Here is a 24,718-nt window from a genome sequence, read left to right on the forward strand (position 1 = left end):
CAGACAAATTGCCAGCGATTTGCGTGATGTTTAAATGAAGTTTCGAGTCGACTTTCGAGAGAACTTGGGCCTAAATTGTTCGGATTTCTGGGCATAAGTAATTAAACCAGTTAAGAAATAACTCAAATATATTTGAGTAGAGCAGTTTAAAAAGTTAAGGTTAAATATGAGCGTAAGTTTAGTTAGTTCTAGTTTATTAGTAAATTAATTTATGATTAATATTAATTCAGATAAATTGTGACCAACTCCAGCTATTCATCATTTGTATTATTTTTGCAATGAAAATTGATTCGAATATCTTTTTGGAACATCAGCTCAAATCTTCTGTAAATTAAATAAAAGAACAATAAATATTTGAAGGTCAAATAGGGCTAGGATTTTTATTATTAATATATTAGAATTCTTAATATAAATCTAAAGTATTTTCGACCCAAAAAATTACTTATTCCACCTTCCACCATTCAATTCCAAACAATAATTTTAATTGGTTTTACCCACTGAATGACAGGAAATTTTATTTTATCATTTTTTTTATTCCAACTTCCACCATCCATTTCCAAACAATAATTTTAATTGGTTTTGCCCACTGAATGACACAGGAAATTTTTCTTTCAAACGCTTTCCCCTTAACCAAATTCACTAAATTTCAAGGTTATTTCCAGCACACGAATAAAGTGAAACTGTCCTCGCGATATTGAACGAAAAGAGACAAAGGTTTTTGTATTGTGCCGCCGCCGCCGTATAAATACTCGATCTATAATGAGCTTCACAGCCACAGGCAAAACCAAACAAACAAACAAACTCCAGATATCTGCAAAAGAAATCGGAAAAGCCAAAGTGAAGATAGAGATAGGGAACGACTGACAAAGCTACGATGAAACTTTGAATGATTGCGAAATGGCGATAATGGGAATAAAATAAGGATATTCCGGACTGTCAGTTCGTCAAGTGGAGAGATCGCATTGACACTTGATGTTTATTATCCAATGACATTTCAATTCTGATTGGAAATTGTCTGGCCATTGCAATGGGCTGAACTCGAATCCAGTTCAATTCGGTACGAAAACAAAAGCCCAAGTTTCGATGGGAATCTGCGGGTTGCTCTGTGGGTTCTTCGTATCAGGCTTGATGGCTGAAATTGATTGATCGTTGTTTTTTTATTGAGTGATTGATATAAAATGATGCTAAAAGGCAGAAGAGAGTTAGCGACGGCTGGCTAGGGTATCCCCCAAAACAATAGTTTCAATTACAAAAGGTACAACTGGAGTTGTTGGCTATAGGTCTGTGTACGAGTATATTGTAAGTCAAAGTTTCAAAGCCAAAACGTACAAATCTAGATGAGGCTGAGACGCCCAAAAAAAAATTATTGTTAGGCAACCAACAGAAAAGAAAAAAAAACCTGGCGTTTCCAAGGTGTTTGCACGCTCAGCTTCAACTTCAACTTTACCTGAGCTTAAGTTCAGCTACAGCTTAAGCTGCTCTCCTGCAGCCTGCCGTTTCTCCAGGCTCTTATCAAGATGCTTTCAATGTTTCGTTTAGGATTTTCATTTGTAGCATTTAGCTGCTCTATAAACCTCCGGCGACTGCAACTGCGACTGCAACTGGCTCTCGTTCTGTGCAATGTCAGTGTGCTAAAATATATATATAGAAATATATATATAGTTGGTAGTAGTAATGTGTGCATGATGGCAAGTATTTGTGGCCTCTGCTGGCCGACACTCGTAAATTACAATAAATTATGTTGAAACTGATTATTCCATACAATTTATGGGGCCCTTTAAGTGGGCGTGTGCACTTTTATTTTATTGTGAATGATGATGTAAATGATGTTGGCATCAGACCAACGAGAAGACCCGATCTTAAGTCAGTTCGCGCTGGGACAGGGGGCTGCGGCTGTGTGCTGTGTGGTGGTGGAGATGGAGGTGGAGGTGTAGGTGCTTGGTGTACGTTGAAGTTGAGCTCGGGTCAAATTGTTTTTTGTTTTGCTTTTTTTTTGTGTTTGGGGGGGAGACTGATGGGTTAATGAGGTTCAAGTTCTCGTTTGAGCGGCCAAGTGCACGTAATATAGCTTCTAAGATTGGCGGAGCTTAAGCTTTTGGTTTTTTTTTGGTTTAAATTTTTCAAAAATTTTTTTGGTATCATTTTCACTGCAAGCGATAACTTTTCGCGCGGAAATTGTGGGAGTGTGTTAACAACAACAAAGGCAGGCCTATCAACAGGCTCAAATCAGTGACTGAGCCAACAACATTCGACTTATAAAACACACATCACCCCCCATACCCCATGCCCCATAACCCAATCCCATCCCCACCCTCATCATCATCATCAGCAGCAGCAGCAGCAGCAGGAGCTGGAGCAGGAGAGCCGCAGCTAAAGCTGTAGGATCAGGCCTTTGGGAATAGCCTTGGCAGCGGCGTAGCAAAAAATTTAATTAAGAAAATCAAGTCAAAAAAAAAAAAAATGCTGCGTTGCGACAACAACCGCGAAGACGCGCTCCAGCTTTCATATCTGATTGAAAAGCCAGAGCCAGGCCGAGTCGTCGAGGCCCAGCAGAGAGTCAGAGAGCCAAAGGCAGGAGTCAGAGGCAGTGGCAGGGGCAGGGAGGGGACCGGGAGGGAACAAGAAAACTGAACCGAAAACGAGTGCAGCGCAAAAATTTGATGCGATTTGGATCAGAGCGACACAATGAGGAGGCCAATGAGGCAGGGACCACCAGGAGGCAGGAGACAGGGCAGAGTTCCATGTGTCCCAGGGTAGTACCCTTTTTTTTTTTCGCTGTTGTTGTTTTTGGTTCTCTCGGGTTTTTGTCAACGAACGGATTTCGATGATTATTCATTGGGCATGGCAATCACAACAGGCACAGAGCCGCCACACACACACACACACACACACACACACTTGTCTGGGCCAAACAATTTCAGCAATTAGAATATCAAGCTATGCAGATCTCTTTCGAGATGCCAGCAATTGACATTGGCTCAGGAGATCAGCGCAGCGCAAAATGCTCGCACACCCAGGGCAAAACAACAGAAAAGATCTGTGTGGCGCTTTAATGACATTTCTGGGGAACAACAACAACAACAACCACGGGGCACAGCCTACCCACAGTCAGGGTCTGTGCCTGTGCCAGTGCCAGTCGATCTACCTGTGTGTGTGTGTGTATGTGTGTGTGTGTGGCAGGAGGCAGCCCAAACGAAAGACTTAGGACACAAACTTGCAAATTAAAGAACATTAATTTTCGCCCAACTTGGCCCAGCCCAGACCCTCAGCCCAAAACCCAAACCCAAACCAGAACAGAGAACAGAAAACAGTCTAAATCCCCGGCTGAACTCCGGCTGCAGCTTCCACTGCTGATTGATTACACTAGCCAGCAGAGTGCACAACGGAGGAGCACACTGCCGCCTCTTGGCCTGGGAAAAAATCATAATAATAATGATACATAATAAAAATGGAAAACTTCTAGACGCCATATAAATCAGAGCAAATATGAATTGCTGTTTTGTGTCCGACTGTCTCTACTGACTGTTTATTTGTTTGTTACCTCGCGTTTCTTTTTTTTTTCGGTTTGTTCTCCTTTCCTGATGCTTGCTGTTTGCTGTTTGCTGCTATTGCCGTTGTTGTAGTTGGGTCTTTTGTCAATTGCCATGGCACAGTGGATGGGTACAAAGGATTAACAGGCGGCGAAAATCAAGAAAAACAAAAATAATAATAAATAATAATAATCAAAAATAATAATAGAAAGGAACGATAATAACTGCCATGGCCTCATAGCTATTTGGCTAATTGTTGCATGTCTCAAGGCCACAAAGTGCTCCAGAAAGTGCCATCTAGTCGCCACATCTTAGAAACAAACCCTTTAGCTGCATTCTGCACAATTTTAAAGTTCTACAGATGTTTTTTGTGTCCACCTGCATCCAATAATTATCTGCATGGATCTGCAGGTCCACATTTTACATCCCTAATACCATAATTTATTTCAAACAAATAACCTTTGGGCACAGGCAAATTATTCGTAACTTTATTGATCAGATTTGCGCCTAATGCGACCCACTGTATGCAATTGAACAGACTACATTCGGCATTGTTTCGCAGCTCCACTACTCTTGTAAGTCTGTCTGGGGGGCTCCTTGCGAGCTTTTGTGATCGCTGCAGTTGCAGTTGCAACTCTCCTCTCATATTGCACACGAAGCAGCATACAGCATTCAGCACCCAGCACACAGCACACAGAGAGAGATACCCAGGCGGAGCCACAGAGCCCAGACAGAGCCAGTTGTCGCCGTTTTTGGCCCATTGTCTGTGTGGGAAAAACGCGCGAGAGACACAGACCGGCTAAAAAAAAAAAAAGTGCACACAATGTATGGCTAAGTCGATAGTTTTCAATGCCAAATGGTTTATGCATTCGAATGCTCATGGCAATCATAAACGGAAAATTCGCATTCGCCGGACAATGCTTAAACGCCGCATAAATTCGCTTTAAGCATCGTCGTCGTTTTGGTACACTCTCGTATCCGATAAGCATATGCGGATAGTTTAACCCACATCTGAGAATCAGACTCAACGACAACAACGACGACGACGACGACTCCTTTGCTGCTGCTGCTGCTTTGGGGCTGCTCTCTCTGGTGCCAATCATTATATTTTAACAGCTTGTTTGCTCGCTTGTTTTACAAATTGAAATCGCCAAGGAAAATGTTACAATAAATTTAAATAAACACAGGCATTTTGCCGACAACAGCGATCGCAGGGGTGGAACGGGGAGGCACTGGGAATACTTGGTGCCGTTTGTAGCGCTTTTCTTGTTTTCCTTTTTTCCTTTTTTTTTTTTTGTTGCATCCTGAACCTAATCGCTGCGTTTAATTTACTTAAATTATACTAATGATCTTGGAGCTGCCCCAGGTCCCCAGAGCAGTGCTGAGCAGTGAGAGAGCGAGGCTCAGCCTCAAGTCTCAGTCTCAGCATCTTGTGCCAGGCCAGTCCAGGCCAGGCCAGCCGATGCCAAGTCATTTGTTTTGGCTCGTTTATGGGGGAAGGCGGCTCAATTGATTTGGCCAAAGCAGCCGAGCCGCCAAAGAGAGCCGCCAAGACGACTACTCTGCAGCCAGAGACGAGGTCCAAGTGGTCGCTTCGGATCGGATCCGATCCGTGGCCGGCTGGCTGGCTTGCTGGCTAGTGCGAATCCGAGTGTTGCGAGTGTCGCTAGATATGGCCTGACATTTAGATGAAGTGTCTGTGAATCTGAGCCGGGGTCTGCGTCTGCACAGCCCCCGTCGATTTCCAGCTGCGTTTTGCCAGCCAGCCAGCCAGCCAGCCAGCCGGCCTGAGCCTGAGCTCTGTGCTCTGGGCTCTGCTCTTTGGGCCATCTAAATGTCGTCGTGTAATTCCATTCATAAACAAAACTTTAATTTTATTGCACATTCGGAGAGTTGACACGCAGTCAAGTCAAGAGTTGCTGTGGGACTGTGAAGGCGTTGGCTGGTGCCAGGACCTGCACTGGACTCGGGCATGCAGATGCAGCAGCATCACAAACGATTATCATAGACCCTCCAAATGGCTCAATTAGTTCTCGTGCAGTTCTCTCCAACGCGCCTCTCTGCTCCACCAGGCGGCTTCTTCACTGCGAAAGTTTTATTGATTGGCATGCTGCATTCCTGTTGAGTTGTTGTTGCCTGCATAACTTTCAGTTGTAAGAGAGAAACTTTTTGTGCAAAGAAATGTCATGACCCGCGCCCCACCACCACTCAGTTGCAGCATTCATTTTGGCTCCCAATTTGCAGCTCCCAATTTTCAGCTCTGGCTAAGTATGCCACACCGGGGCATGCCATTGACACCCATGCAATTGTTGTTAATTAATTAAAAATAAAAAATAAATACTCATAGACGATTGCGTTGACAAGATAAAATGGGCAAGCCACACAGGCACAAACACACACACACACACAGATACAGAAAATAAAACAAACACCAACCAACACATGCAAACACGACTCCCAGGCACCAGAGCTATAAATTGTGACAAAAAAAATTAAATAAATAAATAAAATAACACAACACAAAAATCTATATACTGGCCGCTGTGGCTGTGGCTGTGGCGTCAAGGTGCGACATTGACCCTGCTGCACGTAGCAAGTAGCTGGCTGCCTCAGGCTGCCGCTGCTGCCTCGTGTCTGTGTGTGGCACACAAATCTAAAGCAAACTAAGAGTGGCAAACAAAATATATAGCACGTTATCGTTGCAAGCACAATAAAACCTGGCATTTAAGAGTGCATAAAAATGTTTAGTGGAGTTGGAGTTTTCGGTATTCCATACCACACCACAAAATAATTACACTGTGCTGCAAAGAAAAATAATCTAAAGCGAACATAAATGATGTACCAATTTAATTTAAAATATTTCTTTATTCTTTCTATCAGACATTTTTTTTTTCTTATATGTGGAAGGACTGTACAGAATCGATATTTCAATAAGATTGGAGTTTTTTCCTTGCTTTACAAACGCTAAAATAATGGAAACATTGGAAATAAGTAGATAATGGAAATAGTATCTAATATTCTTCTTTTCGTCACCTCCATCGAACACATCTCTGAAAAGCAAGACCCTTAGATCCAGCTTTTGTATCATAAATATAATAAATTTATTAAATAAATATATATATGTATATATAGTAAATAAATAAATATAATATATAAATAAATAAATATAATAAATAAATAAATCATACTCAAATTTGAAACTGTGGGCAGTAGCACCCAAAAGGCTGGACATGGCTATAAGCATTTCTGAGTGTGTAGATGCTAAATATATAATAAAATGAACCCATAAATCTGTAAAAATAAAAACACTTGCGTTAAATCTTACAACGTTTTAGAAGCTTACAATTTCATTGAACTTAAATTAAAATCAGCTGAAATTGTGTTGATCAGTGCTCGTATCAGGCAGTCAGGGCCCGACTTAACCTTGCCAAAGCAGTTATTCTTGCTCCGTTGTTCTGCTGCCGCTGCTGCTGCTGTTGTTGCAGCTGCAGGCAATGCCACTTGCAACAGCAGTAACAGCCACAACAACAACAACAATATAGAACACAGCTGTGCAACAGAACAACAACAAAAATAAAAAAAAATAAAATGATAGCTAAGTTCTGGGTACTTGGGGGGTAAACAAAAAATGTACAAACAATTATTGCCATTAGCAAATTGGAAATAATTTGATGTTGTCTTTTGGGTTCGATTTTTCACAATTTTCTCACGGCATTGGGTCGCCACCACGCTGTGCAGGAAAAGCCTTTCACAAAATGCTCGTCTCGTCTTGGGACTTTCAACCAATTGGTTTGTCAATAAGCACAATTGAAATCAGTGATCATCTTCATAATTAGCCAGCCAGCAGCAGCAGCAGTCAGAAGAGGCAACAACAAATGGTGTTAAGGCAAGAGAGGCATATAGATTTAAAGATAGAGATGGGTAGAGAGAGAGAGAGCAGGGTGTATAAAAAAATGTAATTTGTTTTCACACAACATAATCAACATGATAACCCCGACCAAAAACGTCTTTAGATTGAGTCTAATGATGATAAACGCTTTTACTGTGAGGTAACTACAGACTCCTGACACCGACGCAACAGACCCCAGAGAACACAGACAGATACAGATGGAGCTGGGGATGGGTGTTGGAGTGTAGAGGGAGTCAGTGTCCAACTGTCTGCCTGCTTGCTTGCTTTTTAGCCTTGCTGGCCTGCCTTGGCTGCAGCCTGGCCTGGCTGCTTGGGCCAATAATAAGTCAACATTCCAAGGCGTGTTAAGAGATGCTCGATTAAATGCCTCAATTGTGGCTCATATTGAACACCAACAGGCCAACGGGCCAACGTAGCCACATTCGAGCGAAACGCGGACGAACATCGACACCACACACCACCTGTCCGCAGAAGGGGTAGAAGAAGCAGCAGGCTGGCTGGCAGGCTGGCAGGCAGGCAGGCAGCAGCCAAATAGCACCGCCCCCACCAACGGTCAACTTTCGGTCGTTTTTCAGCATCCCCCCCCACCCTGTTTGCTGTTGCTGTTCCTTTTTCCATGGCTGTTTGCTGTTGCTGTTGGTGGGTCGCCTGTTGCCCGTTGCCTGACTTTTAGCACTGTCGACGAAGACGACGACGACGACGACTGGGCGAAATCGTTTAGTGTCGTACCTAACTAAGAAAACGTATTTTCAATATCGAAATTATTATTATTAGCTGACAGCAAATCGCAGTTTTCAACTGACTTTTTGTTGCAGTTGTTGCTGTAGCTGTTTTGCCGGCTCATGTTGTAATAAATGGACAGGACAGCAGACCACAGTATTTGGCCGTTGTACACTTTGTATGATATGCGATTGGTATGTACTAAACCTAAACAAAACCCAAAAGAAACAAAAAAAAAATATATATATATATATTGAGCTCTTTGTGCGCTACATAAAGTGGTGGCTTATGGAGTGTGGGGAAAGCAAATAAAAGAAAAGTTCAAAAAATATTTAACAATTTATTTAACAATTAATTTTCCACCTGTTAATCTATAAACCTATTTGAAATATTATTAAAAAGTAAATAAGTAAAGATAATATAAATATAATATAAATAATATAAATTTAATATAAATAATAAATCCATAAACATATGTACATATAATAAATATTATTTTTATGAATTTACTGGTGTCAAATAGTTTTAGGAATTATTAAAAATTAATTGTTTGCTACATGAAATAAGACTTTGTGGGTTTTTCAGACCAAATTCGTTGGAATAGAAAATTTATTTTTATAATTTATAGAAGATAATAAATGAACAAATTATTCTATATTTCTCTGATCATTAATAATTCTGATGGACATTTTAAATTAAATTTGATGGATCAATTTGCAGACTATTAAGGCTTAAATAATTTTTAAATATTGAATCAAGCAAAACAAAGCGAAGGAAAATTGCAGCAGAACCAAAGAAATCTGATAAGGTACAGAAAATATTCCAATAAAAGTATTATAACAATCTACAATGGCCTACCTTAAAAATCTAAAAAAGATTTTTAAGCCTAAAAATATTGGAGTTCCTTGCTTTAAAGGGTATTCACTTAATCAGCAAAGTCCAAACCCATTCCGTAATCCACACTGCAGCATTCACTGCCATACAATTTTTGTTGTTGTTGCTCGTCTCTCTACAGCGCATATCGGAGACTTTGGGGCCAGCTTCTAAAGGTGAGAAACTGGCCATATTGCTGGCGGGCATAAGGCTGCACCCTCCCCAAGCCGACACACACCCAGGCAGGCAGGCGGGCAGGCAGGCACACAGGCCACAACAGAGCACAGAGAGCCGGCACAATTATATGCCACTTTTATGAAAATATTTTCAATAAAAATAATCATTTTCCAAATGAAATTTATGCACAACTAAGCAGGTGTTTAGTGACGAGTCAAACAGCTGGGCCAAATGCCTTCTTTTTTTTTCATTTGAGGTAAAGGTGAAATGCATCGACATGGGTCGACTCCCCCTGGAGCAGCAGCAGCAGCAGAGATCTTTGGCGCAGCGGAGCCCAAGTGAAAATTCGTTACAGTTGTCGATTCATCAAACAAGATAATTTGCTGTAGACAAAGCCAAGACAATGGGTGCCAGCGCGCATAACAAGGTAAGCTGTGATAAGCAACACGTACAGTATACCTCCGTATCAGTGTACGAATCTTCCAATTAACTGACCAATAAAGATCGGCTTGGGATCTTTTAATTTGTTCAATAGTGCAGACTCACGCCCCCCCGACCGACCGACCGACCGATCAGGCGACTTGTGGTAACAAGTACCGCCTATTGGCCTAGCTGCATGCAACAATAGACACCTTTTTGTAAGCAACAACGGGGGGCTAATCAACTTCAAACGGCGAACAATTGTTACCGAATATCAAACAAATTTTTGACAGGCCAGCGGCTGATTTTTGTTTTTGGTCTGGCAATGGCAAAAACACACTGGACGGGACGGGCGGGAACGGGAAATGGCAGTGAAGATTACCAAGAAGCGCACCACACAGTTTGATTGATGCAAAATGATTGAATCTTATTGAACGGCTGTTTTTTGTTAAGGTGCATCGGGGCACTTAACATCCATCAAAACACTAAACGAGGAGTATTTAGAACGGCAGACACAGAAACAGCAGCAGCAGCAACAACTGCCGGTTGACATATGAGCAACAGCAACAGTCCCAACAGCAGCAGCAGCAGGCTGAAGAATCAGCTAAAAGAAGAAAGGAACTTTTGCCGCCACACCAAGTACCCCCAATCCAAGCCCCAAGGAGCGGCTACTACACAGAACTTTTTGGACCTAACAAGCAGCAGAGCCGGCCCAGAATTATGTAACAACTGCTGCAAATGCAGTTGCAGTTGCACTGGCACTGGGCACTGGCCGCAAATTTGCAAGTCAAGTCACTGGAGATGTCACTCCGCGGATAGACACTCCGGACAGCTGAGCAAAGCTGCCGCCGCGCATCGTTGTGGCCCAGGCCCTGGCCCGGCCCGGCCCGGTTCCGACAATGGCAAACCGTTGCCTGCCCGTTCGACTTAATCTTAGCATGATTGTGCAATATTTGTGGAGTGTCTGTGCTAGTGTCCGTTGTCCTGGCAAGGTTGTTATGGACGCACGCTGTTTGTTTGTGCCTGTAAACATGTGTGCAGGCAGGCAGGCAGTCGAGAAAACCCGCTAACCCAACCACCGCTGCTTAACCAACCACCGCTGCTTAACCATCCAACGCTGCTTAACCATCCACCGCTGCTTAACCCTTGAGTCTGGCGAAGGATGATCTCACGCCGCGACAAATTGCTGCAACAGCCGTGGGAGCAGCTACGCTATGCCCAGCATCGGGAGAAGGTGATGTCTGCCCGCCCGGCCATCGATACGCATACGCCACGCATCCACGAGCACGTCCAACGCAAGTGGAAGAAGCAGCAGAACGAGCGTGAGCGTCAGCAGCAGATCGAGCGTGAAAATCTACGGCTGCTGCAGAAGCTGGGCGACATCATGCGAACGAAACGAATCAACAATCTCTGGCTGGAGCCGCGACCCAAGTGAGTCTGTCCATGGCCAGATAGACATTCCCAGCAGCATCAATTTGTCTTCCTTTTTGCAGTTTTCTGAACCGCGAGAAGCAGTTCCCCACACGCCCGTACTCCAGTCTGCCAGAGATTGTCACCATTTATGGCAATCAGCCGCCGGGTCCGCTCATCTATGGCATGCTGCCCAAGCCCACTGTGGTGGGTCGCTGTCCCACCTGCAGCGGCAATCCGGAACGCACCGAGGTGGCCATACCCGAGCAGCGTACACCCTGGGCACCGGCCAGAAAGTCCTGGAACCGCAAGACCCAACAGCCGCTGCAGCAGCAACGTTGCTACCACTGCGGCTCTTTCAAGAGCACCGAGCGCAAGTTCTTCGAGGACTACTCCTACTCCTTTGACGGATGATGAAGCGACAAAGCAATTACGAAAATTAAATGCGCATTTATTAATCAAGCCTTTGGTATGTTGGGCGGCAGGGTGGCAAAGGTGAGGAAACCTGTGTGCCCGGGCAGCGTTTGGGGATTGCTCGATGTGAGGTACTTCTTCAGCTCCTTGGGTGTTTTGCTCTCCTCAGCGTTGGGTGTGGTGTTGGCGGCGACTGGCTCATTTGTTTTGGGCAATTTAAGAAACTCCAAATCGATGACGGGCAGTGAACGGGTCTTGATGACGCTCTCCTGCTGCAGCACCTCCATGGAGCAGATCTCATTGAAGCCCAGTTTGGTCAGTTCTTGGATGCAGCGCTGTGACTGCTCAATGCAAGGTGAGAATGAGCAAAAGCGGCCGCCTGTGGAATGAGCCATAAAATGAGAAGGGAAATTAAATATTTTTCAAATATTTTTTTTATTTTCTCAAGCTCCATCCCCGTAAGCTTTCCCCACATTTTGTGCTTGTACGTGGCCAGCTTTTGCTGCCTTTGCCTGGCAAACAATCGAAGTTCCAATTCCCCTAATGACAAACGTTGCCCAGCCAGCGAGCACCCAGCAGCCAGCAGCCTGCCGTGGCCACATCAAGTGTCAAAAGCGGCCTCATTCAATGTCAGGCACATTGAAATGGCAGCCTGACTGACTGACTGACCGCTTCACTGGGGAGTCTTGATTGCCGACCAAGCCTCAGTCTCGGACTCAGCCTCAGTCTCAGTCTCGGGAGGCGGCCGCTAAAAGGGCGCTGACAACTTGTTGTCAACGCGAGCGTTCTCTTCACTTACCCGACAACTTCAACGCCTTGAATGCATGCGGCACAGCCAAATCCGGTGCGGGCAGATCCAAGAATACCGCATCGGCGGCCCCATCCAGTTCGCTGCTGAAACCCAAATTGCACACATCCCTGTGATAGACGGTTACGTATGCGGCGAGGCCGTGCCGCTTAAACTCATCGCGTGCCTGGTCGGCGCGAGCCTCATGAAAATCGAACGTATGCAGATGACCGGTGGGCTTGAGGGCGCGCAAAAAGTAGTGCGACAGGGAGCCGGAACCTGTTCCAGATTCAATGACAACGGCACCGGGTCGCACCTCCAGCTGGTGCAGAATCATACTTATATCCGGCGTGTAGATGATCTGAGTGCGATGCGGCAGTGTCTGAGTCCAGAGCTCCGGTGTCGGCTGCAGCACATTTGCCCAGCCCTTGGACAGCTCCACGCGGCTGCCGTACTCCACCCCAATGATGCCTGCAAACGAGAGTTCAGTTCATCAGCAACAAGTTAACCGAAGCGAATCACTGAAAACCCAATATCAACTGACTTTCAACTTTAAGCGAGCCGTAGTTTGTCTGGAAGATGTGTTGTATGGTTTCGCCTTTTTTGTTCACTATTGTGGGCACCGCCTCAATGGCATGCATGGAGTTGACACTCAAGTATAGGATCACAATGTCCCCCTGCTCAATGTGGGTCTTCGGTTTAAGAAAACTCATAATTTCAGTCAAAATTTCAACAATTCACGATTTATTTACAAAATGTGCGCGTGTTTAACTACTTAGTGGTGGTCGATTTCCAATCATCGATATATTTCAAAGTAGTGTTGTAAAGTAAATGGCTTATCATTTAAAAAAAATCTGGACTTTTAAAATGTTGCACAACAGTATACAACTAAATTAAATTAACATACAAACATGCACACTCAAGAATAGCTAGCAACAGCTACGAAGCAATATGAATTAAGGTCAAATTAATAATTAGATTTATCGCACTAAGCTATCTATTATATCGATAAGGAGTTCATATATTTACGGTATATCGGTGTATAATAAATTAAATCGGTATCGAAACTCCCAAGCGCACGTTTTTTTAAATTTAAAACAGGGTTTCTAAATAAAAACCGAACACCAAACTTTTTGGTACCTGTCAAATTTATTAAGCGGGACATAGACTGTGAATATGCGTGCATAGAACTTTTGACATCCGCATCTTCATTATCTTAAATAATTTATAAAAGCATTCTGAAACGTTTGCACTCCAGATTCGAGCGTTTCCTTTCGGGCTTCAATTGGTTTGTTATTTTTCACCACAGGTTGGGTCTTTTCTTCTGCAGCCTGCAAGCGCTTTCGGGCTTCAATTGGTTTGTTATTTTTCACCCCAGGTTGGGTCTTTTCTTCTGCAGCGTGCAAGCGCTTTCGGGCTTCAATTGGTTTATTATTTTTCACCCCAGGTTGGGTCTTTTCTTCTACAGCCTGCAAGCGCTTTCGGGATTCAATTGGTTTGTTATTTTTCACCCCAGGTTGGGTCTTTTCTTCTGCAGTGTGTAAGCGCATGTGATTGCTCAGATCGTTTTTTCGCTTAAAAAACTTTAAGCAGTGGGGGCACTGGTGGGGTCGATCGTCTGAGTGCGTACGGCTGTGTTTATGTAGTTTGTACTTGTGTGGAAAAGACTTTGGGCATACGGGGCATTGGTATGGACCTTTACCCTTGTGCCTAAGTAGGTGAGTCTTCAGATACTCTTCCACTTCAAAGGCCCTCGGGCAGTGGGAACATTGATATGGCAGCTCCCCCGTGTGCGTACGGTTATGTTCTTGCAGGCTGCATCTTTTCAGAAAAGACATTTCGCACTGCGTACACTTGAACGGTCGCACACCAGTATGCGTAACGAGGTGGCCGTGCAGCTGGGCTTTTTGTTTAAACGATTTCGTACATTCGGTGCATTGGAAGGGCCGTTCCCCCGTGTGCGTTCGCAGGTGTACTCTTAGATTGCATTCTATGGAGAAGGCTTTTGGGCAGAGAGTGCACTTGTAGGGTCTGGTGTGGGAACGTATGTGCTTGGTCAGTTGATATGGTTGCTTATATGACTTGGGGCAGTGTGGACACTGATGCAATTGCCTGCAAGCGCTCGTACGCAGGTGCTCGTTGAGAGAAGGTTTTTGTGAGAAGGTTTTGGAGCATTGAGTGCACTTGTAGGATTTTGTGTGGCAACGTGTGTGTGTGGTAAAATTATCGAGATTCTTAAAGGACTTGGAGCAGACCGAACACTGATACGGTCGCTCTTTCGGACTGTGAGTACGGCTGTGTGTATTAAGCTGGAATTTCAGTTTAAATGACTTTGAACAGTGAGGGTGAGCGCATTGATAAGGTCGGTCGTCTCCGTGGGAACGCATGTGATACCGTAGACTGTTGGATGTCGCGAAAGACTTCGGGCACTGAGGACACTTGTACGGCCGCTCCCCATGCTGACTGAGGATGTGTTCAGATAGCTGATATTTTTTTGCAAATGAGTTTGTACAGAAAGAGCAATTGAAGCGATGCTCAGAGATGTTATGGCCAGCATCTTCATTGGGTTTTAATTGGCTCGGACTATCCGACTGTGGCGAATCCTTGTCCTCTGCTTTATCCTCCTCCATCAGTGTGAAAAATAGTTTATGGCTCTGCTTACAGGTCTTCTTCAGATTGAATGCCCTCACTGCATCCTCCAGGCAAGTCGGACATATGTTTTCAGACAGCGAATCCCCACGCCTAACCACGTATCCTGTGCACTCTGATATCATCTCGGAGATGCGAGTGTCCGTGTCCCCTTTTCGTGGCTCATCAAAAATGTTCGTGAATGGTCCGGCCACTGCCATGCAAACTCTGCACATTTGATTCATTTTCCTGCAAGCAAATGAATTTTAATGAACAATGTACATAGAATTAAATGGAATATCAAACACACTAGCAACCAAATCGCGAAGTCGTCGGATTTACAAAATTATTTGTTTTGTTTTGTTTGGCGAAAATAGAGGGAAAAATAGACGAAAAACCAAAAAAAATCTCCCCTTCCTCATCGGTATATTTTAATAGTGGCAAGGTATATTTCGGTATATTTTTTACGAACAGACGGTATATTTTGTCCATAAGTCCTTGGTCACACTGCCGGTGACGCTGTCTCTTTCCCTCTTTTGGTTTTTCAGCGAATTGGAATTGGTTAAAACTATTTTTTTAGTTCTGAGAGGGCCAACTAGCTAGCAATATTAAACTGAACATGAAAATCATGGAATACGATTTTAATTAATAAAATAGAACGTATTTTATGTAACTTTAACATATATTTTATGTATTACAGGTGAAACATGTCGTTGGTAATTTGTGTGTTACAAGGAGCTACCAGGAGCTTTTACAAACAGTATTATCTTCCGCGGTTTAACAAATAGAGGGTTGTTAAGTGGGTTAAGTCTTGTTTAATCGCCGGACTGCCCTGGTTTTTTAATGGTATTTCTCGAAACAGAATTGGTATTTAATGGTATTTATTTGTTGGCCGGATGGTATTTTTTATCGTTACCGTCACGGTCACTCTGTTTCCCTCCCTTTTGGTTTTTTTTACGAAAGTACGTATGCTTGATTTCCGTATAATCCGCCGACATCCTGCGATTGGGCTGCGAAAAAAGGCCAATTGGAATGGAAGACGATGGACGAATATGCCAACCATGTTTTCACAGTTTACTCATGTGCAATTGCATTGTTTTTCCCCTCTATTTTATGACATTTTGTTTCCCCCGTTATTCGCCGGGAATTTGTTTGTGCTAAAATGACTTTGTTTTGGTCGCAGCCGCAAAATGGTGCAGCGATTGACTTTGAGGAGGCGTCTGTCCTACAACACCCGCTCCAACAAGAGGCGCATGTAAGTAGACCGTAGCAAAAATGGTGCCGAATTCTGATCATTGATTTGTTTACAGTGTGCGCACTCCCGGCGGCCGTCTGGTTTACCAGTATGTGAAGAAGAACAAGACTGTGCCACGCTGCGGGCAGTGCAAGGAGAAGCTTAAGGGCATCACCCCATCCCGGCCCAGCGAGCGTCCACGCATGTCCAAGCGCCTGAAGACCGTGGCCCGCACCTACGGCGGTGTCCTGTGCCATGGCTGCCTGCGCGAGCGCATTGTCCGCGCCTTCCTCATCGAGGAGCAGAAGATTGTCAAGGCCCTGAAGAGTCAGCGCGAGGCACTCGTGAAGCCAGTCAAGAAGGTGGAGGTCAAGAAGACCACAAAGGCTGCCGCCACAAAGAAGCCCACCGGCAAGACCGCAGGCAAATCTGGCGTCAAGGCCGCCGGCAAGAAACCCGCACCCAAAGGCGTCGTCAAGTCCAAGAAGTAGATTGATACTTGAGGGATCTTGTTTGAAACATTAATTTTGGACGTGAAAACATTTTGTAATAAAGAAAATACAAACTGGAACGATTTGTTTGTTTGAATTTTGATTTGCGGGTGCTGTAAACAGCTGTTGAAGAGGTAAACAAGTTCTGTGCTGCTTCTTGATTATTTGCCATTCACATTTTGCGCTTACATTCGACCAACAAAATAATTAATAACTTTATAATGCCACAAGCTGCCACCAAACCATATGAATCGTAAGCTATTTATATGTTTACACGTGAGACACTCAATATATTTGCTGTTTTATATAATAGAACCCTAAGATTGCCGTTTGAGACGCCACGCTTGGCCGAAATCGCCTACCGTGTCTTGAGTGTGGACAAGGAGCCTCGTCGAAATTTCGTGCAGAAAACATTGAGCCTGGAGCTGGATGTCTTGGTGGTACATTTTTATGCGGACCAAGTGAAGAATCTGCGCACGGCCATCAGTTCGTTCTTCGAGGCCCTGCTGCTCTGCCAGGACACCATCAAGCAGTTTGGCGAGACAACAACAGCACCGGAAGCGGCAGAACCACAGGAGGATAACAATGCCGGAGCACAGTCCAGCACCGACTCCGCATAGGGCCATCTATGGCTTTGCGTTCTATATGCTGTTTACGGTTCTGTTTATTGTATACGTGGCCTGGGCGCTCCTCCCCTTCGAGTTTGGCCTGCAACCCTACTTGCCGGATAAATATTTTGCCGTTTTTGTGCCATTTCTGGTGCTCATGTTCGCTTGGTTTTTCGCTTTCCTCATCTATCCGGCCATTAATATGTCGCTGACTGTCAATGTGGATTCCATCCATTCCGTTGTGGACCCCAAACTAGCTCTACCCAAGGGCACAGCATTTACATCCTGGTCACAGCTGAAGAATCCGCAGCAAGACTCTCCATCAAAGCACAAGAAGCCGCCACCAATCAACTGTAAACTGTGCAGGACATCGCACAGGCCAGTAACGCGAGCACCCATAGCCCCCCTAAGATTCCTCGACCTCCAAGAAGTCAATACAGCATATTACAACTAAAAAAAACTAACAGATTTCGTTTATTCCGTGCAAGAAATTCATTTTCTTCGGACCGTTGTCCAGCCATCTTCGGGCTCAACGAACTCCTCAGCCTTCTGCTTGCGTGTCTGGGAGCGGGTGACACGCCCACTGCCGCTAGGAGCTTCCTCCTCCTCGCTCTCATCCATTTCATCGTCATCATTATCATCGCCGTCCTCGTCCATGTCGTCGTCCGAGGACGAGTCGCCGTCTACGGGTGTGTACGTTACTTTGACATCGGGACGCAGCCACTCCTTGCCGGGTGGCAATTTGCTCAGCTCCGTTTCAATCTCTGGATACTGATTCAGCTGGGCCATCTGCTTGTAACGCAGTAGATTCCGGCAGATCTCTGGTATGGAATTGTCGTCGCACAGCGTGTTGAATTCCTGGTCCATGAGCTCTTCGATCACCTCCTGCAGTTCGCCCTGCGTAATGTTTTCGTTTCCTACACAATATTGATATGTGTAGTCCATGATTTGGATGGCCACCTAGCAACAAAGTTCTTTTAGGTTAGATTTCAAGCCTAAAATGAATGCAGAAGTGGTCTCACCTGCTGGCCATTGCGTCCGCCCATGCCATGTTCCACGGCGAGCCTCAAGTTCTGCCAATTGTTGAAGATCTTCTCAACAATTAGTCGAAAATTCTTTTGGAACTCCGTTTGTTGTGTGGCGGCGGCCATCGCGTGTGCTGGTTTAGTGTTGCACAACGCGGCAGTGTTCTACTGCTTGCCTTTCGCAGGAAACGTAAACAAGCTGTTAATTTTGCGCCAAAACATTAAAGAAAATATCTGGAAAATCATGTCGGATGACGAGCATATAGCCGATCTTGAAGCGGAGGCTGCCTTGGGCAATGACGACGAGGAGGATGATGATGATATGGAGCAAATAACGGCACAAAAGGTAGGCGTCTCTTGGGACATCCTGGAATCAATGTTCAATCTGGAATCAACAGGTGCTCGAGATTCTGGAGACAGCCTGGATCAATGAAATGTGTGCCCCCGAAATACTGCCCAACCAGACGGACATGCTGGAGCTAATGGTCTCCCAGGTGTCTCACATGGAGGAGCAAATGAAGGACTTGGACAAGAACGATTTCCGAGCTGTGGTGCACAGCATGGAGCTGGAACGTGTGCGCTACATCATGGCCAGCTACCTCAGATGCCGCCTGCAGAAAATCGAGACCTTCACCCAGCACATACTCAACCAGGAGGAGGCGCGCGAGCCGGACGACAAGCGCCTGTCGCCGGAGGAGACGAAATTCGCCAATGAATTCTCCAGCCATGTGGATGAGTATTTCCATAAGGTGGCCACCCAGTACATGCCCAACCAGCAGCGTGGCGAGCTCGAGCAAAGGATCGTTACACCCAACCTGATGAGTCATGTGTTTCTCAAGGCAAATGTGGCAGGTGAGCCAAACTCTTTTAAATGGAATGGAATCCCAATTTAATGCATGGTTTCTTTACATTTTAGTGCCTGCTGTGATTGTGGGCGTGGACGACGAGGAGGTCGACATGGCGCCCGGTTCCCAACATATTATTCCATATCAACTAGTGGCCGACTTGGTACAGAACAACCAAGCGCAGCTGATTTAACAGATAAAATAGACTTTAAAAAAAACATACATTTTAATACAGCAAAATGTCATGTTTCCCATGCGTTTCAGTGTATATTTTGCCATAAATTAATTAATTAACTATATTAAATGGGTTGTTGCCATTCCAATTGCGACGTGGGCGCAGCCAGTGCTGACAAACGTCTGAGCACTCTCTCCACTGGAAAATGGTGGATGGTGGTGTCTCTCGCCCCTATATACACATACCACGCAGCCAATTAGCTTCATTTGTCAATGTGGCGGGCTTTTGCGCGATTGCTACCCAGAGCATTAGAGTGTGGGCCAGGAGTGGTGCAACAACAACAACTAACGCTGACGCAGCATTTGCCACATTCGAACGCGAGCGATTTCTGCAGAACGTATTACCGCAACACACACAACCTCCTCGAACCCATCATCATGACCAGCAGTGCGAAGCCAAAGGTTGTGTTCGTTCTAGGTGGCCCCGGGGCTGGCAAGGGCACGCAATGCTCCAAAATCGTGGACCGTTTCCTCTTCACGCACCTGTCCGCGGGCGACCTACTGAGGGAGGAGCGTTCGCGCGAGGGTTCAGAGTTTGGCACGCTAATCGAGGATTACATACGTAACGGGAAAATTGTGCCCGTAGAGGTCACGTGTTCGCTGCTGGAAAACGCCATGAAGAACTCGGGTAAATCGCTCTTCCTCATCGACGGCTTCCCACGCAACCAGGACAATCTGGACGGCTGGAATCGTCAGATGTCCGAAAAGGTAGACATGCAATTCGTTCTCTTCTTCGACTGCGACGAGGAGGTGTGTGTCAAGCGCTGTTTGACCCGTGGACAGGGCGGCTCTGGACGCTCTGACGATAATCTGGAGAGTCTGAAGAAGCGCATACAGACGTACAACAACGATTCGTTGCCCATTATCAAGTACTTTGATGGCGCCGGCCAGGTTAAGAAGATCGATGCCAGTCCCGATGCCGATCAGGTCTTCAGGGAGGTGGAGCGAACGTTCCTGTCCAGCGGCTTCTAGATGCGATGCGATGCGATGCCCCCTCCAATCCAAGTGAAATGTTATCTCTTCAGCTCATTGTTTAATTATTTTATGTGTGTGTTTAGCCTTATCTTTAATGTAGCAATGCTATCCTCTATTCCCCACCCCCCCTGTAAAAAATATATATACGCTTGTTATTGTAATTTAAGAACGAACGCTGTCCAATTACTTATCGATTTTCCGCCGAACACGCGGGCGGCGGTAGGGGTAGAACAAGCACCTCAAGCACTCACAATTGAATAACATTTGCACTTGGAAAATACACGAAGCGAGATGAAACCGGTAGAGGCATCTCTTTAATAAAAATACGCTTGGAAAACAGCAGGCAGGCAGGCAGATTCTCTCGGACTCAGTCCTTTCGCAGTTTGTCAAGGCGCGCCTGGAGGTCGGCATCAGCATCGGACATGGGTGAGGTGCCACCGCTGCCACCGGCTGCGCCAGCGCCAGTATTCGCGCCACCGCCTCCGCCGCCACCACCACCACCGCCGCCGCCACCCACAGCGCCGGCAGCCACAGCAGCTGGTGTCTTCTGTGCGCCAGCACCGCCGGCTATGGACAGCGAACCAGAGGCATTGGGCAGGTCGCCCAATTGCTCGCCCAACTGCAGGCCCAACTCGTCGAGCACTTGTGAAACGACAGCATCGGTCTCCTCCTCGTCGCCCTCGTCCTCCATGGCATCGTCGATGGCATCGTTGATCATCTCCTCCTTCATGTCCATCATTTCCGATTGCTTTTCAAAGTCCTGCAGGATCTTTTGTATTTGCGGGAGATTCAACTGGCGGTTCATGTTCTGCATGGCCTTGGTAACGCCTGGAATAGGGAAAAATCCAAGATTAGAGAAGGTGAATCAGCCACAGCAGTCCACACCCCACACTCCACACCCACCTTTCATGGCCTGGGCCATTGTGTTCTGTGACTTGAGCGTTTGTATCTTGAGGGAAACCGCTTGAATGTTTGCCTTCATGAGCATGAATTTCTTCGCATAGCGCCGCGTGCGCACCAAATCCTTGGCCATGATCTTCACCGCATCCATTTGGCCCTCCTTGGCCATTTTCTTGATGTCCGCGATGATTTTCTTCTCCTGCTGCTCCATTTTCATACGCTCCCGATCCAGGTCCCGCATCGCCTTGTTCAGGGCGCGCTGGTTCTTACGCAGCATCTCATCGGGGCTGATCTTTTTGCCAAAGAGCCAATCCATTTTCGCTTAATGTTTCAACTACAAACTCTACGATTGATGTGAGGAGGAAATATGACGGAATTCAAAGATTACTCATCGAAGAAACACAACAAAGCAACCAGTGCTGCCAACTTTTAGACTTATCAGATTAACCTGGCTAGAAACCTCTAACAATTTGAGGAAAACAGTTGAAGCTCAAAAAATCGACGGTTGCCACCAGAATCTTTATAAAATTAAAGCTTACACCACAAAGTGCCACTGATGTCATCCGATTTCAATAAATGAACATCGCTATATTGGCGTTGAATTTCTGCAATATTTTCAACATTAAGGTACTTAGCACATACGATTTTGCTGAACAGCCAGATTTGACGGGAAACAAGCTGAATCGGCAGCACGGCTGCCTGTGCGAATACAGCTACGAAGAAGAAGCACTGGCGCTGTGACGTCCCAAATGCTTGCGTTTCGCTGGGAATGGCTTCTGCTGCAGTTTACTCAAACAACATGAAGGAATTCGACGATTTTAACTTTAGTGTGGATAAATGTAGGTTTGCTTAACTAATTTGTATGGTATTTAGCACCTAAAGTGTGTAACTTTGCAGACACCAAAGAGCTGACCCGTGAATGTGTGGGCGGCAGTGATTTGCAGCAGCGAAAAAAGGAAATCGAGGCCTACAATGAAACGACGGCAGCCACTCTCAAGCAAACATGCAAAAAGAACTACATGGAGTTCATTCAGACGGCCAAAGAGATATCGCGTAAGTTGTACGAAAGTATACGCCCTTTAAATGTTGTCTTGATTATCCCCATATTAGATCTCGAGTCGGAAATGTATCAGCTATCGCATATTCTCATCGAACAACGCAACATTTTGGCCACCATGACCGATGGGAAGGCCACCTCCCGCCTGAAGGCGGACAGCGTGGAGGCGGAGAGCAGTGCGGCCGCCGATGATGTGCAGAACAGCCATGCCACACGGGCGGTTAAGGAAATGGTGCAAGGCTTCAATGGCAATCTGGAGGGCAAGACGTTCCTCAATGAGGGCGCCCTAATCGAATTGGATGCAAATGATTACAGGCCTATACAGCGGGTGTTCTTTTTTCTGTTCAACGATGTGCTCATCGTGTGCAAAGTGAAGCATGACAAGTAGGAGGTTTATTTGGCATTTAAACATACACAGAACTCAAACTAGACACTTCCTTTCAGGCGCCTGGACTTCCTCACCGAATACGATCCCAAGAAAATAGCCGTGATCAATATCAAGGATTTGGATGGCGTTAAAAATGCCATCAATATCATCACCCCAGATGGCTCCAAGATATATCAAAGCATCACCGCCGCCGGCAAGACCGAATGGATTGAAAAACTCGAGGAAGCCTTCCGTTTCGATCAGCAAAAGAAGTCGAAAAAGGGACAGGCACCGCAGCCACCCACGCGGGCCAAACAACAGTCGTCCAAGTCATCCACACCGGAGAAGGTTAGCAGCACGCCACCACTCGAAACGCCAACAGAGCCCAAGTCCCTGGAGGATGAGACGCCCGAGTGGCTGAGCACGGCCAGCGAGGAGATTCAAACATTGGTTGCCCAGCGCCACTTTGAGGATGCCCAGGAGCTGATCAAGCGCACACAGCAGTACGTAAAGGGCGAGAACCGCAAGATGGTTACCCAAGCGGAGAGCATTGAGAGCAAGGTGAAGCAGCAGGAGCTCAAGCTGATCAATGTCCTGCTCAAGGAGCTCTCGAATAGCCATAATCGTAACTTACAAATCGCCTTGAGGGCCGCCAAGCGGCCGCTAAAGATACTCGTGGAGATGGGCCGCTATCGGCAGGCGAGTGCCACCCTGCTGAAGGTGTGCGCTGTAAGTCTGCGGGTGTCGCAGCGCGAGGCGCGTAGGAATAATGCCGATATATCGGAGCTATTCTTTTGTGATCTGACGCAGGTGGCGTGTGATTATCTCACCGCCTTTGAGCAGCAGCCGGCGTGTGTGAGTGGTAAGTGGGGGGAAAACCAACTAACTAAATCTCTACCATAAATTAACTCTTCTCCCCTTGCTCTCCTGCAGCTCTTGTCGTCTGGTGCAATGCCGAGCTGCAGTACTTTGCCAGTCAGCTGATTAAACACTACCTCACCAAAGGCACCTCCCTGGAGACAGTGGCCAAGTGTGTGGAGCGTGTGCGCAAGCCATCCACGAAGCTAACCGAGATTGGTCTGGACATTAGCTACCATCTGGAGGGTCTGCTGCGCACCACCCTCGAAGCGCTGATCGAAGAATCCAAGGAGCGTCTGCTGGACTCTGTGGGACGCACCGAGGAAAGCTGGCAGCCCTACAATCTGCAAACTAAATCAAATCTAAAGCGTTTGCTGCTCGAACTGGATGTCCTGGGCATCGATGTGCGCGCACAGGCGACGGGCGACACTTGGATGAACCTTACACAGTCCACGGTGGTGTTCATACGACACTTTCTGCAGCTAACCGAACACTGCGGCGGCCTGGCCAAGTGTGAGACGCTGCTGCAGAAACTGGAACTGCTGCTAAAGGAGCTGTTTATCGCCCATCACTCACTAAAGCCGCCCAGCGACATGGCTGTGGATGTAAGTGGCGAGTTTGTATTCATTTTTAGCTACTAACTTTACTCCTTGTTCCGCCCTGTTCTTTGTTTGCAGCCCAACTTTGTGATGAAGAATAAAATCTTTTTGGTGGACAATCTGCTGCCCATAGCCATTGACAAGTTCCGACAGATATCGGGTCGCCAGTGCGAGATCTTAAGGGAGCTGCACACAAAAATGTCGCGTCAGCATGGTGCACCATTGCCCCGCCAGCGCAGTGTCTATACCACAGATGTCTTTTAAGGAGGGATTCGAGGCGACGCATTTTTTTGTGATTGCTTAATTTTTTCGATTACATATAAGTTTTTTTTTTATTTTTTGTCGTTTTGCTTCAATTATTTATAATATAATTATATACATATATAACCACAATAATAATAATATTTTGTAAAATTAAAAATCGAAGCGTGTGCTGCACTCTAAACTCGGGGGCGCGAGGCGTGCCCACTCTCTATATATACTCGTACGTATTATATATATATATATATATAGATTTTGTTTTTGTATATATAAATCGATTCTTCACTTTCTAAACACTAAACAATTTAGATGTTTGTTTTTTTTCTTCTAATTTCTATTTCGGTTGTGGCTCTCTTTTCTCTCATTTTTTTGTTAGCTGCACAAAATATAGGATT

General features: G+C 45.7%; 11 protein-coding genes across 11 annotated transcripts; 7 read left to right on the forward strand and 4 right to left on the reverse strand.

The window, feature by feature from the left end:
* The first annotated feature begins 9,768 nt into the window (after positions 1 to 9,768).
* Positions 9,769 to 11,844, forward strand: LOC111066018. The gene is made up of 2 exons (XM_022354467.2): positions 9,769 to 11,061; positions 11,124 to 11,844. The coding sequence occupies exons 1-2, from the start codon at positions 10,793 to 10,795 to the stop codon at positions 11,452 to 11,454; spliced, it is 600 nt and encodes a 199-aa protein (XP_022210159.1). The 5' UTR covers positions 9,769 to 10,792; the 3' UTR covers positions 11,455 to 11,844.
* LOC111065977 (tRNA (adenine(58)-N(1))-methyltransferase catalytic subunit TRMT61A) lies at positions 11,471 to 13,026 on the reverse strand. The gene is made up of 3 exons (XM_022354426.2): positions 12,786 to 13,026; positions 12,254 to 12,712; positions 11,471 to 11,833 (listed from the first exon to the last, which is right to left on the reverse strand). Exons 1-3 carry the CDS (start codon positions 12,952 to 12,954, stop codon positions 11,499 to 11,501), a joined length of 963 nt encoding a protein of 320 aa, XP_022210118.2. The 5' UTR covers positions 12,955 to 13,026; the 3' UTR covers positions 11,471 to 11,498.
* A 426-nt stretch (positions 13,027 to 13,452) lies between these two features.
* On the reverse strand, positions 13,453 to 15,286 carry LOC111065967 (zinc finger protein 2 homolog). Its single transcript, XM_022354417.2, has 2 exons — positions 15,180 to 15,286; positions 13,453 to 15,118 (listed from the first exon to the last, which is right to left on the reverse strand). The coding sequence occupies exon 2, from the start codon at positions 15,112 to 15,114 to the stop codon at positions 13,453 to 13,455; it is 1,662 nt and encodes a 553-aa protein (XP_022210109.2). The 5' UTR covers positions 15,115 to 15,118; positions 15,180 to 15,286.
* A 526-nt stretch (positions 15,287 to 15,812) lies between these two features.
* LOC111066041 (60S ribosomal protein L34) lies at positions 15,813 to 16,674 on the forward strand. Its single transcript, XM_022354491.2, has 3 exons — positions 15,813 to 15,831; positions 16,053 to 16,124; positions 16,180 to 16,674. The coding sequence occupies exons 2-3, from the start codon at positions 16,060 to 16,062 to the stop codon at positions 16,592 to 16,594; spliced, it is 480 nt and encodes a 159-aa protein (XP_022210183.1). The 5' UTR covers positions 15,813 to 15,831; positions 16,053 to 16,059; the 3' UTR covers positions 16,595 to 16,674.
* Positions 16,675 to 16,748: 74 nt separating this feature from the next.
* Positions 16,749 to 17,214, forward strand: LOC111066080. Its single transcript, XM_022354532.2, has 2 exons — positions 16,749 to 16,847; positions 16,908 to 17,214. The coding sequence occupies exons 1-2, from the start codon at positions 16,816 to 16,818 to the stop codon at positions 17,212 to 17,214; spliced, it is 339 nt and encodes a 112-aa protein (XP_022210224.1). The 5' UTR covers positions 16,749 to 16,815.
* LOC111066069 (phosphatidylinositol N-acetylglucosaminyltransferase subunit P) lies at positions 17,180 to 17,666 on the forward strand. Its single transcript, XM_022354521.2, has one exon. It carries the CDS (start codon positions 17,180 to 17,182, stop codon positions 17,654 to 17,656), a length of 477 nt encoding a protein of 158 aa, XP_022210213.1. The 3' UTR covers positions 17,657 to 17,666.
* Positions 17,647 to 18,381, reverse strand: LOC111066032 (pre-rRNA-processing protein TSR2 homolog). The gene is made up of 2 exons (XM_022354482.2): positions 18,225 to 18,381; positions 17,647 to 18,162 (listed from the first exon to the last, which is right to left on the reverse strand). The coding sequence occupies exons 1-2, from the start codon at positions 18,351 to 18,353 to the stop codon at positions 17,695 to 17,697; spliced, it is 597 nt and encodes a 198-aa protein (XP_022210174.2). The 5' UTR covers positions 18,354 to 18,381; the 3' UTR covers positions 17,647 to 17,694.
* Positions 18,382 to 18,393: 12 nt separating this feature from the next.
* On the forward strand, positions 18,394 to 19,371 carry LOC111066007 (DNA replication complex GINS protein SLD5). Its single transcript, XM_022354457.2, has 3 exons — positions 18,394 to 18,573; positions 18,626 to 19,079; positions 19,144 to 19,371. Exons 1-3 carry the CDS (start codon positions 18,472 to 18,474, stop codon positions 19,263 to 19,265), a joined length of 678 nt encoding a protein of 225 aa, XP_022210149.2. The 5' UTR covers positions 18,394 to 18,471; the 3' UTR covers positions 19,266 to 19,371.
* LOC111065988 (charged multivesicular body protein 2a) lies at positions 19,100 to 21,591 on the reverse strand. Its single transcript, XM_022354436.2, has 2 exons — positions 21,185 to 21,591; positions 19,100 to 21,109 (listed from the first exon to the last, which is right to left on the reverse strand). Exons 1-2 carry the CDS (start codon positions 21,495 to 21,497, stop codon positions 20,649 to 20,651), a joined length of 774 nt encoding a protein of 257 aa, XP_022210128.1. The 5' UTR covers positions 21,498 to 21,591; the 3' UTR covers positions 19,100 to 20,648.
* LOC111065998 (UMP-CMP kinase) lies at positions 19,468 to 20,447 on the forward strand. The gene has a single exon (XM_022354447.2). It carries the CDS (start codon positions 19,520 to 19,522, stop codon positions 20,276 to 20,278), a length of 759 nt encoding a protein of 252 aa, XP_022210139.1. The 5' UTR covers positions 19,468 to 19,519; the 3' UTR covers positions 20,279 to 20,447.
* Positions 21,592 to 21,646: 55 nt separating the features above from the next.
* LOC111065959 (exocyst complex component 8) lies at positions 21,647 to 24,450 on the forward strand. The gene is made up of 6 exons (XM_022354409.2): positions 21,647 to 22,020; positions 22,079 to 22,234; positions 22,292 to 22,622; positions 22,683 to 23,467; positions 23,539 to 24,068; positions 24,141 to 24,450. Exons 1-6 carry the CDS (start codon positions 21,951 to 21,953, stop codon positions 24,324 to 24,326), a joined length of 2,058 nt encoding a protein of 685 aa, XP_022210101.2. The 5' UTR covers positions 21,647 to 21,950; the 3' UTR covers positions 24,327 to 24,450.
* The last annotated feature ends 268 nt before the right edge of the window (positions 24,451 to 24,718 follow it).

This window comes from Drosophila obscura, unplaced genomic scaffold, assembly GCF_018151105.1.
Source record: "Drosophila obscura isolate BZ-5 IFL unplaced genomic scaffold, ASM1815110v1 contig_4, whole genome shotgun sequence".
NCBI classification, from domain to species: Eukaryota; Metazoa; Arthropoda; class Insecta; order Diptera; family Drosophilidae; genus Drosophila; species Drosophila obscura.

Bases quoted from the DNA above. Each gene is read 5' to 3' on its own strand.
- LOC111066069 (XM_022354521.2), top strand. From the start codon at position 17,180: ATGCCGGAGCACAGTCCAGCACCGACTCCGCATAGGGCCATCTATGGC.
- LOC111066032 (XM_022354482.2), bottom strand. From the start codon at position 18,353: ATGGCCGCCGCCACACAACAAACGGAGTTCCAAAAGAATTTTCGACTA. The intron at 18,163-18,224 runs GTGAGACCACTT...CTTTGTTGCTAG, and splicing joins GCGGACGCAATGGCCAGCAG to GTGGCCATCCAAATCATGGA.
- LOC111066018 (XM_022354467.2), top strand. From the start codon at position 10,793: ATGATCTCACGCCGCGACAAATTGCTGCAACAGCCGTGGGAGCAGCTA. The intron at 11,062-11,123 runs GTGAGTCTGTCC...TCCTTTTTGCAG, and splicing joins TGGCTGGAGCCGCGACCCAA to TTTTCTGAACCGCGAGAAGC.
- LOC111065988 (XM_022354436.2), bottom strand. From the start codon at position 21,497: ATGGATTGGCTCTTTGGCAAAAAGATCAGCCCCGATGAGATGCTGCGT. The intron at 21,110-21,184 runs GTGGGTGTGGAG...TCCCTATTCCAG, and splicing joins AATGGCCCAGGCCATGAAAG to GCGTTACCAAGGCCATGCAG.
- LOC111066080 (XM_022354532.2), top strand. From the start codon at position 16,816: ATGCCACAAGCTGCCACCAAACCATATGAATC. The intron at 16,848-16,907 runs GTAAGCTATTTA...TTTATATAATAG, and splicing joins GCCACCAAACCATATGAATC to AACCCTAAGATTGCCGTTTG.
- LOC111065967 (XM_022354417.2), bottom strand. From the start codon at position 15,114: ATGAATCAAATGTGCAGAGTTTGCATGGCAGTGGCCGGACCATTCACG.
- LOC111065959 (XM_022354409.2), top strand. From the start codon at position 21,951: ATGGCTTCTGCTGCAGTTTACTCAAACAACATGAAGGAATTCGACGAT. The intron at 22,021-22,078 runs GTAGGTTTGCTT...GTAACTTTGCAG, and splicing joins TAACTTTAGTGTGGATAAAT to ACACCAAAGAGCTGACCCGT. The intron at 22,623-22,682 runs GTAGGAGGTTTA...ACTTCCTTTCAG, and splicing joins TGCAAAGTGAAGCATGACAA to GCGCCTGGACTTCCTCACCG.
- LOC111065977 (XM_022354426.2), bottom strand. From the start codon at position 12,954: ATGAGTTTTCTTAAACCGAAGACCCACATTGAGCAGGGGGACATTGTG. The intron at 12,713-12,785 runs GTCAGTTGATAT...TCTCGTTTGCAG, and splicing joins CGGCTCGCTTAAAGTTGAAA to GCATCATTGGGGTGGAGTAC. The intron at 11,834-12,253 runs GTAAGTGAAGAG...CTCATTCCACAG, and splicing joins CAAGGCGTTGAAGTTGTCGG to GCGGCCGCTTTTGCTCATTC.
- LOC111065998 (XM_022354447.2), top strand. From the start codon at position 19,520: ATGTGGCGGGCTTTTGCGCGATTGCTACCCAGAGCATTAGAGTGTGGG.
- LOC111066041 (XM_022354491.2), top strand. From the start codon at position 16,060: ATGGTGCAGCGATTGACTTTGAGGAGGCGTCTGTCCTACAACACCCGC. The intron at 16,125-16,179 runs GTAAGTAGACCG...ATTTGTTTACAG, and splicing joins CGCTCCAACAAGAGGCGCAT to TGTGCGCACTCCCGGCGGCC.
- LOC111066007 (XM_022354457.2), top strand. From the start codon at position 18,472: ATGTCGGATGACGAGCATATAGCCGATCTTGAAGCGGAGGCTGCCTTG. The intron at 18,574-18,625 runs GTAGGCGTCTCT...TGGAATCAACAG, and splicing joins AGCAAATAACGGCACAAAAG to GTGCTCGAGATTCTGGAGAC. The intron at 19,080-19,143 runs GTGAGCCAAACT...TTTACATTTTAG, and splicing joins TCTCAAGGCAAATGTGGCAG to TGCCTGCTGTGATTGTGGGC.